At 38.6% G+C, this 21745-nt stretch overlaps 1 protein-coding gene across 1 annotated transcript in view; it reads right to left on the bottom strand.

Moving 5' to 3' along the window:
• The window catches only part of IMPG1 (interphotoreceptor matrix proteoglycan 1), a 60188-nt gene that overhangs the window by 27174 nt on the left and 11269 nt on the right, over positions 1–21745 (bottom strand). The window contains exons 2-10 of the mRNA XM_054196312.1: positions 19614–19847; positions 14935–15101; positions 14693–14721; positions 11970–12037; positions 11159–11250; positions 8024–8170; positions 4979–5037; positions 2178–2198; positions 524–777 (exon numbers count right to left, since the gene is read on the bottom strand). Of these exons, the coding sequence (XP_054052287.1) occupies positions 524–777; positions 2178–2198; positions 4979–5037; positions 8024–8170; positions 11159–11250; positions 11970–12037; positions 14693–14721; positions 14935–15101; positions 19614–19847 (1071 nt within the window). The remainder of the gene's footprint in view (positions 1–523; positions 778–2177; positions 2199–4978; positions 5038–8023; positions 8171–11158; positions 11251–11969; positions 12038–14692; positions 14722–14934; positions 15102–19613; positions 19848–21745) is intronic.

The following is a 21745-nucleotide window of genomic DNA, read 5'->3' as shown; positions in this document are numbered from 1 at the left end:
TGTTTCAGGGAAAAAATGCACCTTTACAGTGTGATTTGCATCACCAATTTTAGCTGGGGATCTTTAAGGTGTCTTCCTCTGACTTCACTGGGAGGTTGCATGGCTTGCTTACAATTGAGACAGCTTCCAGAAAGCTAAATTTATGTTAGAAGAAGCTACCAGTTTTTGTCTTATTATGGGACATAATATATACTGGGACATATTGGGAAATTAAAATGTTATAGTGATTATTCATAGTCTTTTTGTCTTAGTGTGCAAAATACCCAGATTTTCTAAACAAAAAGTAAGAAATAGATCCATCAATGTGATTGGGAGTTAGGCTGTAAAATCATAAACGCACATTTTGCTATAAAATTTAACTTGGATCTGTGCATTTAACTTTGGATGCTATGCAACACCGAGGAGAATGGGATACATCAAATGAAAACAATGTGTTAGAGAAGCAAAAGCGACCTTACTGAAATTGCATCAGTTTGAAAGGGCAAGGCTCAGACTTGTGCCTGGCACCGGCCTGCCTACTGACCATCAGTAAACTGAAGCGTTCCAAGGTCCACTGGCAGGGACTGGTCTTCGTGGAGCGCGATGGCAACCAGTTGCTGAAGGTCTGTTACTGTGAGTTTAGTTGCTGATATCTCCCCCTCTTCGTTGGGAGAAAGTGGCATTTTTTCGTTTTCAACTTTATTAGATCCAATAGTTGAGATGTCATCTGCTGTGCTTTTGATTTCTGAGCCATCTCTCTCAAAGTTTACAACATATCGTGCTACAGTGCTGCTTGATCTGCAAGGAGAAGATGCAAAAATGACCAGTGCAGCAAAATCAGTTACTGGCTGAGGACTGATTTTAAAAACAAACAAATAAACAAACAAAAATATATACAACCATAACATACTATCTTCTCTAAAAATAATGCAGATACACTTCCTTCTAATGAGACTGTCATCTTCAAATTACTTTTGCTATACCTAATCTTTTTTCTTCTATGCATAATTTTTAATAAAAATTCCAATATTGAAGAAAATTATAAAAATATTCTAACATAATCTGGTTTAATCTGACTACTCAGAGACTGTAGAACTGGTGGTATAGTTTGAAGTCATTGATTATTGGTTCAAACAGTCATCAATGCATGCGGATGTTACTAGAAGACATAACCACCTATTAACTACACAGGAACCTATGAAAAGGGATTAGACAGTTCATAAAACTACAGATAAGCAAAAATCCTGTCACATTACTCATTTTTGAAGAACAGCAAGAATGTTAGCTAATGTGGCAAGCAAATCACATTTCACAACAGGAATCAGCTTTTCCAAATCCAAATGAATGTGTATAGCTTCTCCCTAGATGTACTTGTTTAACAGAAGTCTCAAATGTTCACACCTGTTAATACACCTCTTTTCATAAATGCTAAATTCACCTAATTAAAATGAAAAATAATGAGTACATTGTAAAACATTTGTACTCCACTATGTTTCTTTTTGTAATATCAAATAACTGGAGAGAGAGGAATTTCACTTTATCTAGTGCGTGCTATGCATTTACATTTATATGACATTGCAAGAATTCAGGAAAAGCACTAGACAATTCTTCCTTTTAAACTATGAGTAAAAGAGAAATTCTGGGAACTGACAGACAAATTGTTCTCCAGCAGCACTTTTAAGCAACAACAACAGACTCTGTAGCTGTTTGTATTACCAGTCAAAAGCTCCCTGCATTTTATCAAGCTAGTAACTGGTCTCTTTGCCATTCTCTCTGGCCTGGTAATGTAGGTAACAAATCAAAATCTCCATACTTATTGAAGATAATGTGTATATGCAAATAGGATACAGCTAGGAAACAGCGGATCAAAAATAGAAATTTAAATATGAAGTTTCCCTTTCTTTTTTCACTTTCTGTTTATGACTGAGAATTTGAATTCTACTCATCTGAATGTGAATTTGCTTAGGTCAAACAATTTTCTTTCCTTCAGAGAGATCCTGACAAAATTTGATTATATGCACCTTTCAGATTAAGGTAAGAGCTGTCCCTGCTGCTTTATATCACAGATTTTGCACTTAGGCAGGGCACAAATCAATTTGCTTTGCCACATCAAGTTGAAGAACATTTATTAATGTATCTATCTACATCAAATAGTCTATAAAATAATTAATCTTAATTATGAATTACAGACAAATTACCCATCTTTCTCCTTCTTCTGTCTTCATTTCATCACAAAAGAAAGGGTGTGATAAAGGATTGCAAAAGAAAGAAAAACAAAAATTCAGGTATACCGGTAAATCAATCAGTTGTACATCAAAACCACCTTTTGACAATTTATCTTATCTTCTATGTGTCATCTATAATTTTTATCTCTGTGTGAAAATGACAGCCTACTCTCCATCATTACACATTTTTCCCTTCCAAACACTGGGAATCTCCATTTTTTGAGTGAGGAAACACAAATTTTATTTTACTGTGATAGTTTGAGATACCCGATTTCCTATTTCCCACTACAAATAGTGCAATTTTTCATTGCTAATCTATATCTTTATGGTGGCAATGAACACCTGTGACAGTAGTAACGACTATTACTGTGACCATACATGGCGCCTACTCAGATCCTAGTCGCAGGGGTAACTTGACCTATTAATTACCTCCGGAAGACATGCTGATGTTGACCTTCTGTAATATAATGCCCTGTTATTTTCCCTCATGAATTCTCTAGCACATATCTACTGTTGCCCTTCCATATTGCCTTGTGTAAAATGCTGCTAATATATGTAGCAATATAGAATCATAGAATCATAGAATTGCTGAGGTTGGAAGGGACCTTTAAGATCAAGTCCAACCTTTAACCTACCCTGACAAAAGCCACTTCTAAACCATGTCCCTAAGTGCCCCATCTACCCTTTTTTTAAACACCTCCAGGGATGGTGAATCCACCACCTCCCTGGGCAGCCTATTCCAATGTTTAATAACACTTTCAGTGAAAAAATGTTTCCTAATATCCAATCTAAACCTCCCCTGACACAACTTGAACCTGTTTCCTCTTGTCCTATCACTTGTCACCAGGGAGAAGAGGTCAGCCCCCATCTCTCTACAACCTCCTTTCAGGTAGTTGTAGAGGGTGATAAGGTCTCTCCTCAGCCTCCTCTTCTCCAGGCTAAACAACCCCAGCTCCCTCAGTCGTTCCTCATAAGGTTTGTCCTCCAGACCCCTCACCAGCTTTGTAGCCCTTCTCTGGACACGCTCCAACACCTCAATGTCCTTCTTGTAGCGAGGGGCCCAAAACTGAAGGCAGTACTCGAGGTGGGGCCTCACCAGTGCCAAGTACAGGGGGATGATCACTTTCCTAGTCCTGCTGGCCACGCTCTTCGTGATACAGGCTAGGATGCTGTTGGCCTTCTTGGCCACCTGGGCACACTGCTGGCTCATATTCAGCCGGCTGTTGACCAACACCCCCAGGTCCTTTTCTGCCGGGCAGCTTTCGAGCCACTCTGCCCCAATCCTGTAGCGCTGCATGGGGTTGTTGTGACCCAAGTGCAGGACCCGGCACTTGGCCTTGTTGAACCTCATACCGTTGGTCTCAGCCCATCGGTCCAGCCTGTCCAGATGCCTCTGCAGAGCCAACCTACCCTCAAGCAGATCAACACGCCCGCCCAGTTTAGTGTCATCTGCGAACTTACTGAGGGTGCATTCGATCCCTTCATCCAGATCATTGATAAAGATATTAAAGAGAGCTGGCCCCAACACCGAGCCCTGAGGGACACCACTTGTGACCGGAAGTCACAATGGCTAAGGGAGAATGGACAACACCACCTGTCTTTGCTGACCTTTAACTCTCAGGCGCTAACTAAATTCCTAGATGGTGGGAAGCAATCCTGGTCTTCCACATTGATGATTATACTTTCATATCAGCTCCTAAAACCAAGATAGTAAACAGAAATGGATCCCAGATCTGGAGTCACAACTGAAAGAGGTTAGTTATTGCAAATTGTAAGTGTGAGATGCTACTATAGATTTTCTCTGCTTGTTCTGCAGTAGCCAGCTTTTTCTTTTTTTACTTTCATTATCAAAATGTAAAAAACTAATTTTCACTCTATTTTGCTATTGTCTCTCCTTTCCCCCAGCAATTTTGCAGAGAAAACTAGGAAGAAGTATGCTCTTCTCTAAAATTGCATTGCGATATGAATGTTCTTCCACATGTATTAAATATTGTTAGAAGGACCTGATGTTGTGCCATAAGCACACAAGAATTTATGTGGTTTTTCCTGCTCTTTATTCCCTTTCAATTTTATGTTATTTCTTACTATTAGTAATTTGTTTTTCCCTTGATTCTTTATATAATGTGCTCCTATCTATAGAAGCATAATCATATCAAACAGTCACTTTTTGGTCCCCCCTCACCTGTAGATTCTTTATTGAAAAAATACACAGTAGCTTGTATTAGCAGTAAAGGTACAAGGAAGCTAAAACTAAAATGGCAAGACAGAATACAGATTTGTTAAAAAATGAAACCTTTTTAATTGTTTGAAACACCTGGGAAATACCTATTGGAAAAGTTTTATATGGGTGAACATCTATCCTCCTGCAACCTTCCCTTGCCAAGGCAACTTCACTGTGATCTATGAAGGGCACAGGATCCACGCACAAAAAAAGTAGGCACCTAAATAATCATACTCCTAACTCTCTTTACCTTGTCATTTGATAAAGTCCCCAATATAATTTTACTGGCAAACAATTTCAAAGGATTTACTGATTACTTCACCCCTCAGGGAATGAAAGCCACTTCTACTTAGTGATTCAAAAACTTCATAGTCTCACTTGGGATGTGTTTGCGCTTCTCTCCATCTTGTCTCTGTGTTGCTCCTGGAAATCTATTTTCTGTTTATAGCAATGCACACCCCACTATTATATAGGTCTCTTCATGTTGGATGGAAAGAAGGATGAGGAGAATCCTAGTAGCCATTGGAAAAATGAGTCAGATTTTCGTACTTACTTAAATCCTAATACGCGGATTTCCTTGAATCCTGGAAGTTTCTCAAATATTTTTTGCATCTATAGAAAAACATTAAAATCATTAATTCAGCGTAAATTGTACCCCTAAAACACAAGCACAGGTGGGCTACCTAGACAATATTTTTCATATTTCAGAAAGAGCTTTAGGAAACAGTCTCAACTGTCCCCTTTGTGGTATCATTGTTGCTCAACTTAAACGTGATATTTGGTTTGTATATGCTGCCTGTATTACCTGTTAACAGGCAAAAAGAAGTACAAAATACAGCTTTTTTTAGTAATGTAATTATGTAAATCAGTGATAATCTAATTCATAATAGAGCAAGTCAAGCAACATGAATCAAATGTTTTACTCATTTTCAGCAATTTTGGTTCATGAATAATTTTGTGATTCAAGTCACCTTAACTGTAAATTGTTAATTATGTAGAAATAACCAAATGCAGATGGATTTAGATTATTTGACAAATCATTTATAAATTCAACAGTTATGACTGTCTTGTACAAATAGAATAATTTCATATATTTTTAGTTCTAATGTAATCAATTGCACAGTTAGATGGCTTTGAATAGAAGAGACGACATGAAGAATAAACAATGAGCAGAAAAGGTGAATTCTGTATACGTTTTTCAGACTTTAGGATAATAAGTGTTTTTATCAGCACCTCAATAATTAACAATGTTTTGAGATCTTTGAGCTGATTGATCTTCTGGTCTTTTCCAATTGTAGCAACATTTATACCGCTAAATGAAATTAAATATTTTATGCACACCTACAATATCAGAGGAAAGGGATTTGCTTAAAACGCACAGTTCCACGGTTCCTTTCTGATTCTCTTCCTGGTCATGTTAAGTACCAGGCAAAACATTGTCTAAGTCTTTCATCTGCAACCAAAGCCTGTGAAGTCGAGGGACTTCGGCACTTGAAAAGAAGTGGAAAAGCCTTTTAATTCATCATATCACTTAAAAAGTATACGAACTAATGTGGAGATCTTTCCTCTTCCTTAGCTATGTGATTCCGTACAAACCCAGCACACATTTAAAACTTATTCATTCGTGTGTGAGAGTTTGTCAGAACGGGTAGGGAATGGGCAGTGAGACCCAAAGCTTTCTCTGCATCTCATGTAGGTTAGGTGAAGAAGAAGTAGCAGAAGATCAGTATATTATCACAGTACTAAGTATAAGCCACACTGTATCAGCCTCGATGGCTTTTTCATTGCAGCAAGCAGAAGAGAAGCTGAAGTCTAGTGCGGAAAATGGCCTACCATCTACACTCCTCTTGCCCAGAGGACAGTAGGAAAGGAGCTGAGGAAAATACTTCATTTTGATCTTGGTGTGACGTAGGAAAAGTGGTGCAGAAGTAGCAATTGGACCATGGGAAGATTTATTCATGTGACTAACACTCACTGAAAGTAATGGAGATTAAGGGCCTAAATCACTAGTATGCAATTCATTTTCCTGAATTTAGGCAAGCGCTGTAATTTCAGATGGTTTAAGATCATCATCTGCTCAGTTGCTGGTTCAAAAGGGTGTAGCGCTCTCAGATTTGAGAAGTCCCTGCACATGTGCTGGATAACCTGGGGCACCTAAAAAGGCACTAGATGTCCATATTTAGGCAACTGAATCCCATTTTAGCCATGTTCTAACAGCTGACCCTTGGCATGGGCTTTATTCAATCTCTTCTTGGCTCTCTTTATACCATAATGAAGTTGATGATTTCTTTTAACTCTATGCACATATGTAGCTTCCTATTCCCTACTTTTGCCAAATAAATCTTGATTCTCAGAGTATCATAAGCACCTGAATCTGAATACTGTTTTTCATGCAATTTTAAGCGTCTGCTGTGGCACAGAGATGTACTTGCACTGTAATGTCTGCCATAACTCTTCCCTCTTGCTGTGTCTTGGAATGTATTAGAAACTGGGCTCGGAACTCCATGGCCCCAGCCTTTGCAAGGGCTTCTCTGGAATTTGTGCAGGAGCTCATGTAGCTGGATGAGGTTTTAATTCTGAATCTAATCTCCTCACTCTCACTCTTTGAGTGCACCTGTAAAACTGTCTTGTATCAAAATTGTCCTTTGCTTCCTCCATGACGTCAGGTGTATTTCATGGTACTGGACTACACATAATTTTCTATTCAACATTGCTTTTTTTTAAAGTGACAGATAAAATTTCATGACAATAAACCAAAAATTTAACAATCAAAAAACTTTGCATTTCACCCTGTCCTATTAGTGAAATTAATGAAATTAATGAAATAAAAGTCAGGTTGCAAAATTACATCATTATGTGTGTAGTAAACAAAGTCTGCAAGCAGTTATGTTTGAGGATAACAGTGGAAATCTCCAGAGAAGCCACATTTTTATCATCTCTGCCAGTACATCCTTCACCATTTTTCTATGCATATCTGAAACTGAACCGGAATAGTGAAACGGCTTGCACTAAGGAATGCTCATGAAACTTATGTGAAGCTTTAGTTAATTTTATGAAGAAAACCTTTTGGGATCCTCAAGTCATTAACTGCCATCTATTAAATTGATAGCTAAACATTCAGTTAATATTATTAATTATATGAAAACACCACAGATGTTCCAGTTCTTACAGAAACTGAAGTAATGCACAATAAAATGACTGGAAGTCCTTTGAAGAACAGTTCAGACAATAGTAGCTAATTACTTTTAACATTTATATTATAGGTTTATTGTAGAAATTAAATTATGACAAAATACCGTCCATGAATTCCTGATTAAGCCCAAATGATACTCCTAAAGTTACCCTGTTCATCAGTATCTGAAGCTCTACTGCTGACAAAGACATTGTCCCGTTAGCTTGGTGGCTGAACAGATGGCCCAAAAGAGGGGAAAAGCTGTCTATACATGAAGAAAAACTGAAGGTCTTGAGACAACAGGAATTATCTGTTTCAAATGAAGGCAGTAGATTCTAGTTCTGTTTCACAGTGAAGGTAATTTCATATTAAGAATCTCAGTCAAGGTACAAAGCCAACATTTTGGCATTCACTCAGCCTCCTTACCTGTAGCTGAAATTTGGCAGCGAGTTGTCGGTACTGTGGGGAGTTGGGATCATTGAGTTCAGGTGTGTACTCCTGATCAGTGAGAGTGACACTGAATTCTACCATTTGCTCCACAGGCAGTTCTGGGACTGTATTTGTTCCCAGCTCCTGGAAAAGAAGAGTAGAGGAAAAAAAAAGGGGAGAAATAAAACGAAGTGATTTTTTCCCTACATTTCAGTATTCAATATGTAGAAGAGTTCCCTTTTAAGCCTTCCACCCAAATAACTTTCTGAACTATATCCTACAAAAGGCGAGGGTTTCTAGCCACATCTGTTGGCTTAATTCTTCTGCCTTTGCAAACAAGTTTCTATTACTGTGACTTGAGAGTTGCCTTTGATATGCATAAATGAAGGTGATGAAAAGAATCAAGCCATTTCTTGCACAGAGACTATTACCAAGTCTTCTTTTTTCCATCATCACTAAACTCATATAGTTTTAGTTGCTACTTTGGAGGAAAGAGTGGGACATGAAGGAGAGTGAGAAGCAAATGCTAAAAGCGGGTTGTTTTCCTGCCCTCAGAATACCGATGGTCAACCAGAGCAGACTGCCAGACTCTCTGTTACTATTTTATGTTCAGACATCTGCATTTGGTTTTTACTGATAATAAAGTAGAATTAGCCCTACCTGTGTTACATCTTTACTGTGCAGCTGACTTCACTGCTATTAAAAGTACTCTTATTTTGTTTATTGTTTCCTGACACTATTTGCAGTTTTGGCTTACACTTGCTAATTTTTTCCTTTAATAACGTTAAACTCCAAAAGCCAATTCATTTGTAGGCTACGATGTGCTGGCCACAAGGAGGAGAGCCACTATGGGTGCATTCCAAAAGATTTCCTAACTCATCTTAGATATAGCAATGCACATTTGCTAATTTTAAGATCAGGAGGTATCCCTTTATCATTATTCACAAACAGGGCTGAGCTTCAAATTTCAAGTCGTGGAATGCAAGTACCTGAAGAGGTAATGCAGAGAGGCTACCCAGGAAACTCCTACCTTCTGCCAATCTGTCAGTCCTTCCTCACAAATCTTGTTACTAAAGCTAACACATACCATCCCTGCATTCCACTGCTAATGCATATTATTACACAAAAAAGACCTTTGTTTTTTTCTGAATAAAACCTTTCAGGGTTCTATAAAGTTTTCCTGCTAAAAATATGAAGGTCTTGGAACACAAAACAAGTTTTTCTTTACCGCATGTACTGCACACACATTGTGTGTTTATACTTATTAGCAATACTTACATATTCTGTATTCTTTAAACACTTTTTTGTATTTTTATTTGCTCAAGGACAATTCTGCTCTCAGCCAGGCTTTTTATACCTTGGATAAACAAACAAACACAACAAGAGCAAAACAACTATCAAGAAGAAACTGGCCCAAAAGAGCAGCAAGCTCATCAGCCTGATCCCCACAGAGAGGTGGGGTTTCCACTTCTGCTGCCAGGTGGGTTGGCACAAGGCTACTAGAGACATCTGTGCCATACATAACAACTAGGTTTTGATAGCTTCCAAGAATAAGCAGAATAAGAAATATGTGCAATTATGGTGTGTCGGGGATAAGAGAAAAAATAAGATGTTAATATAATAAAGAATGAGTGCAACAGGAGAACACTTTCTGCACCCACTGAGTCTGCGTAACTCAGCTCTGCTAAGTCATTTCTCAGGATGCCTCCGTTTTAGAGGAACATATATTTTGTGTTGTATATAAAAACATGGCTCATCAGTTAAAGAAAGAGCATTCTGTAATATTCTATCATATAAACAGAAGATTAAGGAATATGCACTTTCCATATAACTGCCCTATGACTTTTGAGGAGCCAGACTTTAGGGACCTGGTCACAAAGGACTGGGCTGAGAAAGAACAAGGAGACCTATAACATGGAGGAACTGGTTAATGCCAATCTCCCGGTACATCTCAAACATCACAAATAAGTGATTTAAAAAGCATTTTTTCCTCATATTCTATCTGCTCTTTCGCTCCGACAGCTATGATACAGGTAGGTAATACACAGTTGAGAATATTTAGATTATTTTGCTTTCTTAGATCCTGAGGAGGTAATCATTTTGGACAATAAAAATAGCATTTATCTGGGATCACTCCCAGGCAATTCCTGTGCCGTAGCTGAGAAGCTTGCAGAGGCGGGATGGAGAATGGTAGCAAATTGCCAGGGCCGTGATGGGTGAGGCTTTGGCCAGCATTTCTGCCCTCAAATTCTTGGCATTGTCGTCGAGACCTTGAATTAACCCCAGCGGGGAAGAGGCGTCACGGGCCTCTTCCTACAGCCTGTACACACACACAACCAAAATAGACCCCACAGTGGCTTTTTGAGGAGCTGCTCTAAAAGGGCAAACTTTTTAGAAATTGAAAAAAAAAATCTCAGAGCAAAGCAGAGGGGAAATGCAAGGGGCTGGCTCCCACCCGGGGCTCCTCAGCAGCGGCGTCTACCTGAGGCCCCGGGCCCCTGGTGAGGCCTTGGTCTCTTTCCAGAGGGAGGTTCTGGAAGGTTCCCTGCAGCTGCCCTGAGGCCAGGGCCGCCTGCCTGCCACCCCCAGGCACAGCAGCCGGGACAGGGAAAATAACAGCCCCTCTGCTCACCCCCAACCCATCTCAGACGTAACCTATGGCCTGTGGTGGCTGCTGTAAACCTGTGGAGGCGGGGCTAGCCCCCAGAGCCACGCTGCATGGCTGCTTTGAGGAGACATAGCGGAGATTCCCTGTTTGACAGCTGGCTGGCTGTCCAGTCCTGTCCCTTGTACTGTGGAAAGCTCAGAAGGTATGCATCTTTACATTTTCTGATGAAGAACAAGGTTACAAAATGGTGCAACATACAGGACCCTCATTAAAAGAATGAAGACTCTGCATAAAAGCTGGCTGACGTATTTTTATACTTTCTACTGCATACGCGAGAAACATCATGCACTGTTCCAGTGCAGAACAGATGCTAATAAAAACCTCCAGTCCTACTAGCAGTAAGAGAGGGGAGCACTCATGGTTTATGAGCACTAAGTGTTCATAAGGCTTCCCCTCCTTTTCTGCTAGCTGAGCTCTAAAAGAGGCGAGTGAAAAAGTGGGATAGGAAAATAGGCTGCCCTCACCTTCACAGGCGTCTTCGTGTCGTTAACAATTTCGTTGAGCAGCGTGCCGTTAGGTACCGGCGCATATGGAGAGAGGGATGTACTGGGAGAGCCTGGGGGAGTTTAAAGTAAAATCAGGCAAGAACAGGTTTGCTACTTTTTACACAATAGACGTCCTTTCTTTCCAGGTCAAAACATCAGTAGCATTGCACGTGTGCGACGGAAGGCAAAAGTGACACTGGCCAGGCATCAATGAAATTGTTGTGAATTAAATAATACTTGATCATTTCCTGTCATACTGCATTATATATCACCAAATGTCTGTGCTCGTATTTACAGATTTTTATCACTCCATGAATTTCTAACATTATTTTAAAGAACTGTAGTACACAACACTGTTGGTAGGTTTAATTGGAATAATCTGCTCGAATTAATGTCTTGGCATTACTGTGACTTTCTGGATAAAGTCATTCTTTATTTTCATCCACTTGCTTATTTTGATTAACAAAATGCAGGAGCTGACACTCTAGATGTTATTTCATAACTGAAGCAAAATTAGCCCTACTCTCTATTCTCCTGAAACTAGAAAAACATATGCGTTTAAAGACTGTGAAACAAACCTGGAATGCTACATTTGAGTAGCAGATATGCTGTAAAGAAATCAAAAAATGCTTCTTATAGATTGTTTTGCCAAAGCACTTTAATTTTACTTCACTGAACTTGTCATGCTTCTACTGCATTCATTAAATTACAGCCTTCTACAATCTATGAATCACTGGTTTTAGCAATTCTATTTAATGGGCAGACGCACAGCAAGCAGATTTGATTTTACCTGTAGAAATGGAAGGAATGTCTTCCAGCTTTTTGCCACCTGTTTTCTCTGTGGATATTTCATCTTTCCTATTAATCAAATAGAAATGAGTGATTTAATGATCAGCATGCTGTATCGGCAATGGCAAAGGCGTAAAAAAAATGTAGAAATGACCCCTATATTAAGTGTACTTTAAATGAGAGAAGTTATTGCTAATGGAATATTTGATAAGCTGATTAAACGGGCAATGGAACAGCAGATCATATTTTATATTCAACAGTTTATATATTTAATTTCCTTTCCTTCAATATGGTATTTGGTCTTACAATGAACAAAAATACTGATCTGATATATTCCTCCACCAAGGACTACCAGTCCTGTGAGGAGTCTGTCTATAAGGTTTCATGACTGATTTTCTCTGAGCAATCAGAGGGATGGTGTCACAGAGATTAAATAAGTGCACAGGGTCTGCTTTTTCTCTCTTTGAAGTCTATGAATGGTTGACCACTGACTAAAATGGGAGCAAGACTTCTTGTACATTATCTAAACCAACAGTTGCTTCCTTTGCTATATCTCATCCTATCAAGATAGTTCAGGGAGGGCTTTGGCTTTCTAATTTTAGAGCCAAAGGACATTTCATAGTTCCAAAGGTATTTCACGGTTTGGTGTGAGGAGAGGATGGGTGTAGTTATTGTTCAGTTGTCAGTCTGCATTATAATATCATAAGGACACTTCCAACTAATGATAGTTTCAAATCAGATTCCTGGATCAAGATTATTGTGAATGGTAGGAATGTTTACGTTTGGATCTGGATGTAGTACTGTTGGGTTAATGTCTACCATGGTCCCCATGGCAGACAGCTGAAATCTCAAGTTAAAATATGGTGGGTGTGATGTACAGATTGTCTGCCTTGCATCACAGGATTTGTTTTGGTATTGTTGATATTATTTTCTGTTGTAAGTTTTACTGTCATGTGCCGATGAAGACATTTTGGAACTGAGACTGTTAGCTTGCCTGAAAAACAGAAGTGGTATGTACATGTAAGTGCATCTTATAATAGATGTGTCAAAGATTCCTGCAGGTAAGGCTATAGAATAATTTCTGCTCTAAAACCAAATTTTTAATAATTTGTAACTTTTGGAAACATTTAGATTCTTAGATAAGAATCTTCTAAGTGACATTTTGAGATTTTTCTTTCCTCAAGTTGTGGAGTGAAGAATTTCAGTTGTTTTAGGTTCTAAAACCCAAACATTGGGGTGTGTGAAAAAAACACAGCATAAAATAAAAAGCCCAATCATGGAAATAAATGAGAATAGAATTCCTCAAAATTTTGGTAGAAATAGCTATTAATAAGGCAGTGCACACAGGTGGAGTGTTTTTGAAAACTGATAGGAGTGAAAGAACAAGGAGCATCACAGATGCACAGTGTGGGGTTAACTGAGACAACATGAAGCTTGTAACATAGACAGAAAAAACGTTTGGGCTGATTTCTGTACAGGTCCAACTTAGATGTTTAATAACATAAATAAAGAATGTGAACAACTCCTAATCTACCCCATCCTCTGGATATCTTGTGTAGTGAGAACTGAAGTATTATTTGTAATGTTTTCACAATGTTAACTAATTATGTGTTGCGTCTTTAACTGGAGACTGATCCCTTTACATGGAACCTACAGAAGATACAAAACATTTCCCAAATCACACAGTAGTAAAGATGAAGTCCAACAATGCATAACCATGGCTGCCTGTATTTCCAGCTAAAGTATGAGTAATTTTATAGAATTTACTTCACCTTCTGAACTGTGTCTAGGGAAAATTGTACTGTTCACAAAGAGCATAAGAACTCTGAGATCAGTCACTTCGCTTGTTGCCTTGCTGCTGCTGTTTGCACTAGACTGAGTGAAAAGACCTCCCTTTGGACTTCCAGGGGAGTTTAATTAGGCCCTACGTTATTAAAAATACATTTCTGAGAAAGAAGAACACTCAAAGCTGCCATGTCGTAATGAATAGAGATACCTAAGCCCTCTATGATCATGAGACAGTATAATTTATGAATGGAAAAGATTATTTGCTACACCGGAAAATATAAGAAAATTTGAAGGAAAAATAATGCATCAATCAAAGAAACTGTGGACAAAGATTTGTCTGGCTGTACTAGAGTATTTATATGGAGAGAGTCAGAGTTCAGTATTGTAACTTTAATCCTGCCATTCTCAGACTTCTGAGGATTGCCAGGAACATACTTTTTTCCCAAGAGTTTATGGAATAAAGCATCACATTAATTAACACTATCATGATGTGAAAAAATACAGGGGAAAGCCAAAGTGAAGGCATAGAGGTTTCATGCTATTGCTTAATGTATCCTCCCAGATAAACTTCTGTTCACCTGTCTGACTTTCATTTTGAGAACGATAGCAATTGTGGGTGAACTTTTGTCACACTCCCAATCAACACTAGTCTAACACAAAGCTGTGGCTCTGTCAGGGTTCCATGCTCACATTAGCCTAAGAAGATATTCTGTGGTGCCTCAAAGTGAACAGGCAACTCAGACATTTGGCCACCTTAATTATTTGGGATTCCATTACTGTGTACTATGATACATACAGTATACACATCTCTCACAGCACACACCAAATACACCACAGTGCTACCTGTGTAACTGTTCACATCCACACACATCTACACATATCTTTTTCAAAAAAGGCAGTAACATCAAGTGGCAAGGTTCTACTTGTGCTACTTACCTTTCCTGGAAGGTTCTATGTTTTACTCGCTGCGAAAAGATTAAGAAAAACAGCATTTTACTAGTGGGTGTATCCAACCATTGAGCAGAAGCCTGTTAGCTCTTTTGTTTACTGTACTTTTATGTTTTCCTTCTAACACATGCCCCCTCCTCTTCCTGAGCAATACTTTGCCATTATATAAGAAGACAGGGAGGTACTTGGAAGTCTCCCCCAGTTTCCAAACAAATGTCACTAATCCTTACCCGTTGGATTATTTCCAGGTGCTCTTGGGAATTGCTGAAGTTTTTACCAATGTCGAATATGCAGAAGGTTTCCCTCTGGCAGGCAGTAACCCAATTCTGATATTCAGAAGTATCAGGAATCCGATCCAGAAAAATACGAAAGGCTTCCCACACAGCTTCCTGGCAGACTGAGTAAGAAGAAAGAGACTGGGGATGGATGCTTTGTACCAAAAAATAAACTTGAAAGCCTTTTAAAAGTGATTTGGGATTTACACATTTTACTGTACTTAGTAAACAAATCCAGCTTCTAGGTATTTTAAGATATTTAGCTCTTTTAGGTATTTTTGAGCTGACAGTCATTTGCCTCTATGCTGAAGGATTAACTGTCTTTGAGTTAAGGATTGCTAATTTCCCTCATTTTAAAAAAGAGATTAATTTGGCCTGACATCATCACCATCATGAATAAGGAGCAAACACAAAGCACACTTCCTTCACCTGAAAGGTACATACGTACAAAGGTACATACTGGATGTTCCAGTGAGAGCAAGCAGGGAGGTAGAGAAAAAAATATCTAGCAGTCATCATACTTGAATAATCATAATTTTAACTTTATACAAAGGTTTTGTACATTAGTATGGTTAACTATGCATAGAACAAGCAAAACGGAACATATTTAAGATTTTGATATTCCCCACACATATAACAAAATATTTTAATGGAAAAAAAAATTTAAAATACAGCAGGCTACAATTATTTGTTTATATTCCAAAATTTCAATGTGATTAGTCTTTTCAAAATTTTAAGGACATTCTGCAGCAGGTACATGCTTTTATGTTTCTTTAAGCACCTCTGGAAAAATTAAATGACTTAGTATAGGTAAAACTCCTTTGGAAAGAACGTGATTTCCTTTCTTTCTACACAACTGTACACAGTCATTTGTTCAATGTTAAATATCTCCCCCATGGTGATGAATCACCCAGTTAAATGACAGACTACATCAGACAAGATTAACAGGTACTGTGGCTGCAGAGGGAACAGTAGCATTCTCCATCATTTGGAGAAATGAAAATGAACATAAAGAGAATAAGACAGTGGGGGAGATTTCGAAAAGGTGGTATTCAGGAATGGCTCTAAGGGAGCTTCATTTACTGGATGCAAACTGACTTAATTACATGAGCTTATGTAAAACCCATAATATAATAATGGAGATGAACACTTTTACCTATTCTGTTGCCTCCTTATGCAAGAAAGCTGTGAAGTTCAGCTGTAGTATGTTACAAAATATATTAGAATGCATGTTTGGGCTTGGCATCCAGTTTTTGGATCTATTTTCTAGCAGTCAGAACTCTGTCAGGCATTTCAGGGAAAACTTGTAAAAGATAAGTTCCTGCTGTGAAGACCTTGCTCTCTAGCATGGTGAGTGAGGATCATGACATGCGTGAGTACGTGAGGGAGGGGAGAAACCATCAGCAGCTAGGTTATAAAATGACAGCTCAGACGTACATTATAGCGTTTACTTTCCCTTCATGATTCTGATAACACCGGTCTTAGATATGTCTGCGGAAGTGAGTTTTTGAGAGTCATAGATGGCCAGGTGAGGCTACACTTCTGAGTGCACTTTTACCTACATCTTGCTGAAGTCTCCTCTTTTTTTTAAGTTGAAACCATTTCTAAAAGATTCTGGAGAATGAACTGTTTGCTCCTCCAGACAGCTATGGCCTACCTAACTATACAGATACGTCTTTGGATTTATGTTCAGATACTGGCCCCTCCCCACACCCAGAATATTTGGGTTTCAGTTAACTCACTTTGCACAGCCTCAAACTAAACATAGAATTAATTCTTGGCTGCACCTGAGTTGTGTTTAAAATCAATGAGTGGTCCAAAGAGATCCTCGAGCTAGCCCAGAGCCAGCCAGGGAGTGCTGTTCTGTGTGGACTTTCCTGCTTAACTGCAGAAATATTCACTTATGCAGGTTGTGTTCTGCAGGGGCTGTGAATCCAGTTGTGTGGGATAACCAACATGGCTCGGCGGCTGCTACAACCAATGTGTTTTGAACAGAACCAATTCAGCTGTCACTACGACCTTCCTGCTCATGGGTGACTGCCTCTGACTGTACTTGCTGATTCCTCTGGTATTGTTAGTCAACAAAGGCAGCTGTATTTTTGCCTTCGTGAAAATATAACGTACACTCACTCAAGATGAAGGAACACACTTCTCAAAATGTTGTTTAAAGTTTAATGCTTTTAGAGAAGGGGAATTTCAAACCCATTAGAAAAACCATTTTAAGAAAAACTTGCTAGCAATTTAAAAGCTGTTGCCTTTAGCACTTTACTTTGCGAAGTTCATTACTGTGAGATGGGACATTTATTTTCAGTACTTGATACCTCTTTGACTTTAAGTGAGATAATTATCTGCATTGTCTAAAATAACGGTGTCTCTGAAATGAGCGCAATTGGTTTTTCTAGGTATTCTCTAAACTTGCTGTAGGGATGTACTCACCTAGCTGTGTTAGGGCACATCAATAATACCTCAGGAACGACCTGCCCTCCCAGTAGAGCAGCTGCATGTGGAGCAGATGTGGTCAGATTATTAAAAAGGAACAGGATGTCTTTTGAAGAGATTTATTCATTGTGAGCTAGCAGTTAAGGCTACCTTCTATCATCTTTTTCTCACAATTCTGGTGTCTGTTTTTCTGAGCAGTAACTGCTGAATAAAGAAGGATATATTATTTGATGAAAAGTAATCCAGTTACCAGGGTTTAGATAAACATGACACATGGCCAGCTGAGGAGGCGGCGTGGCTGATTCTATGCAAGCTCCCAGTTTGGCCCAAATGAGGGACTCTCTTCATGGTGAACACACCATTAAGCTATGGTGTGTTATTTCAGAGTTGAAATGCTGCCACTCCAGTGTGGCTACCAGATTATCTTTTCATGAAGGCTTCAAGGATAATGCTCGCAGCACCACATTTTCACTTCTACCTTTTTTTTTTCATTTATCACTTTCATCAGGTAAATTAGCTTGCTCAGCTGGGAGGGCAGGAGTCTTGGGTTCTGATCTTTCCTTGAAGGAAAGATTTTTTTGAGGTTTTAACCAAGAACATTGTAATGGAAATTGTGCAACTATTCAAAGGAGCAGAAACGCCTTTTTCTTAATGAGTGTACAAATTATTCAGCTGCAGTCATCTGTTCTCTTGCTCACTTTTTGGGAATTACTCCAGCTTCAGTTGAAGAACTGTATGACATCTACTCAGAAAATTTTGTGAGTGTAGGACACTCTGCTGGGAAAGAGGAGCTGTAAGTTTAAACCTGCTTGCACTACAAGACTTACAAAGCCCAATATCCCACTCCAAACTGATATGCTGCCCTCCAAAAAGGTGTTACTATAAGGTGGTCATAGTTGAAGTTCTTTGAGTTCAGATCAATGATACCAGCCTGTCCCAGGATAGCTTGCTTTCAGCCCAATCAGGGACATGGCTGGTGCATTCTTGGGACCTTCAGGATTAATTACTATTTAAGAAAGGCTTTTTGGATCAGCCTCTTTAACACGTTTCAGAATTCTGTCTAATGCCCATTAGGTTGGAATTCTGTCCCACAATGGATACCAAATATGTTTGTATCTATAGGAATGGCTACAGCCATTGTTGTAGTTTGCCCATGCTGCCTAGAGCAAGTGGCTGCTGGAGTAAACTTTCTGCAGATCTACATTCAGGCTTCATTTCAGAGGGAACTATCTGGTTCCCTGAAAGAGAGCTGAGGAGCAGCAAAGTTACACACGTGTATGTGAATGGCTGGAGGTCAATACAGAGGACAAATAGATAAGCAAAGTTGATTTAGAGAGTAGATGTTGCCCTAGATACTTGCATCCCAGAAGTGCTGACTAGGTTTTAGAATTAGCCTTGGACCGTCCAGCTGCAGCACTAAAGTATGCATTTTTTTAATAAAAATTGGAACAGACACAGAATGAAAAGCTGGGAGAGGGAGAGGGAGGAAGAGAGGAAATTAAAAAAACTAGAGGACTATTTGCACTGTATATTCTAGGGACCTAAAATTGGAGTTGTAACTCTATAGGCTCTCTACAGTCACAGGAGGAAAAGAAAGTGCTGGGGACAAGTGGATTAATTTTGAAAGTGCAAAAAAAACATTCTAGACTTTTTAAAAGTAAGACTAAGGTCTTTGCATGAGCTGCTGGCAATTAACTCTGTGTTTGTAGCATACCCACACTGCCACAGACTTAATATAACTACCGATACACCAACATATTTGTGCAATGACCAATGAATAGTTTTATTCCTTCTCTTGAACTGGTGGGATAGCTTCGTTGTTTCTCTTGAACTGGGTGAACTTCTGAATAACAATGATGGCACCTGCTGCACTTTTGAGAGAGATGGTGATACATCTTTACACAGTAGTGCAAGCATAATTTAGTTTTCATGTTCTGCCATGCTAGAACACTATATAATTACACTGAGTTTATTAATCTTTTGAGTGCATTATTTTATTCTGTTCTGGTAACTGTCTGTCTTGAACCATGCTAAGGTACATGTAACATTTGGTTATCTACCTAAAAATAAAGCATAAAGCAAATATCACATACACTGCCTAGAGCTAAAGAACAAGATTCTGGAAAATTATTGTGTTTCTTCAATTAAAACAAATACTTTAAGGAAGGAAGCACATATTGCTATCATCATCTTACCTCTTAGTCTATAGTAAGCTTGATGACTGGCTAAAATCTGCTTCACTGATTCTTGTGGGCAAACTTTCACACCAGTTGAGAAAAAGGATGACCTCTTTATTCGGTGTTTTGACATGTCAAATATCCGCCTTATGGTTGATACTCTGGACCTTTTTGTTGTTCTTTCTGTTTTGTCTGACCCTGAGGCATCTGCAAGTTGTTTGGCTTCACCACGGTTTGTTTTACTAGGAATTTCTGGAAAAGACAAAAAGTAAGCATGTACTTATACATTACACAGGCAGTAGGTTTCAAATGTAAGGTCAAATCTGGAAAATGGGCATGAACCTGAGAGCTCTTTTTGTTACATAATATTGGTGTCAATGCCTCGATTGAATTAATGTGCTGAGGAGAAACATCCTGTGATCACACGGGAGAACTGGGACCCAAGAGACCTGGTAACTAATTTCCTTATATCTCAACATGTGACCTCCAGGTCACACAGGGTAAAAGTTTCAGAAGCCCTAAATATTGTTCTCAAAAGTGACTTTGGGTTAGATCCACAAAGGACACTTAAGTGCTTGAACTTCGTGCTACAGCGTCTCATTTGTGAGCATATCACGCTGTAGGGAAGTTTATAGTACAGTGATAAATAATGGTCTGGAGCTTGGGGAAAGTGAAGTGTATCTGTAACAGCTTACAGTATAAAAAGGTGTCTACGTCAGCAGATAACTAATGTGAGAAATAGTTGTATCTTAAATCTGCACCCTTTTAAGATATTCTCATTTTTCCTTTGGGCTTCAAGGCACATCTCCTTTCACATCACGTTCAAAGTCTTGAACACCTCCCAAGAACTGGACCCTGAAACACCTTCTTTCAAAAGCTGAAAAGGAGTTTGATTGTCTTTGGGGAAATACAGACCTGTTTCCAGTCTCCCTTTCTTACTTCATGATGCACTCTATCCTTCCCTCACATAAACGGAAGTGTTAATCAGAACAGACTGCAATTGTGTTTCTTTGCCACTGGATGATAGGAGTTGTGAACTCTCTGGTGTTGTATCTCAATCGGTCTTTAACTATTCCTGGCAAAGTGGAACAGCTACAGTAGAAACAAGTGAAATCAGTGAGTGGGAATTGAAGATCTAAGCTCAATTTTACTTGTGGAGCTATTCACTAATGAAAAATGGAAATATTTCTAGGGTGACAAAATAGCCTCAAGCATAGGAACCCCCATCTTAGAAGGCACACAAAAATTCAGGACTCGTTTGATTCCACTTCCTAAGTATTTGTGATGCAGTATTACATGACATAGCAGCTAAATTTAGTGTAAAATGCTAATGATAGAAATAACATATAAGGTACACATTTAAATGATCTGAAATACAGCATTTTGAAGGATCGTGTGACAGGAGCAATTAGTGTCTTTTAGATTATCTTCCAAAATTTTGCATACATATTAATAAAGAGGTTAAAGTTAATTTGGAAATACCTTTTTTTGGTTCCATTTTCATGTATTTGATACAGTCATTTCAGAGGAAAATTAAAGAAAAATGTAAACAGAATAAAAGACATTTTGAAAGAAAAGCGTAAAATTTGTCGATAATTGGAAAACTTTAAGGGAGAAACTATATGATAGACATGGTGTAGGTGTGCCTGAGTGCTGATGAATTGACTGAAAATATTGCTTTGAAGAATGGTTTAAAAACTTGTAAAAGAAGAATAAGAGGAAATAATAGGGTCCAAATGGAACAAGTTAGGTAGAGTAATACTATAAAAAAGTAAGAGTGAAAAATTATCAGTTTACTGGAGAAAGAAGAAATGTCACGCTGCATATAACAAACGCTAATTATCGTGTTCTTAGGCAAATCAAGAGAAAATAAGGAAGGGACAAACACATTATGTTGATATCCAAACACAAATTTGGAACTGTGTTAATTAAATTTTTAAACAAAAGTGGGCAGATAAATGATAAGGGAATAATAATTGAAAAGCATACTATTACAAAAAGAATAGTACTTGAAATAAAGAATGGGAAAAGTTCTACCATATATGTCAGTATACATACATATATATGTGCGTGTATACGTATATATTTGTGTGTGTCAGTTCTCATTTAACTTCAGAATGAACATCCAATGCTTACCGTGTAGGAATCAC

The sequence above is a fragment of the Rissa tridactyla genome, chromosome 3 (assembly GCF_028500815.1).
Source record: "Rissa tridactyla isolate bRisTri1 chromosome 3, bRisTri1.patW.cur.20221130, whole genome shotgun sequence".
Classification (NCBI taxonomy): domain Eukaryota; kingdom Metazoa; phylum Chordata; class Aves; order Charadriiformes; family Laridae; genus Rissa; species Rissa tridactyla.
The sequence above is the reverse complement of the archived record's forward strand: the minus strand, read 5'-3'. Positions and strand labels throughout refer to the sequence as shown.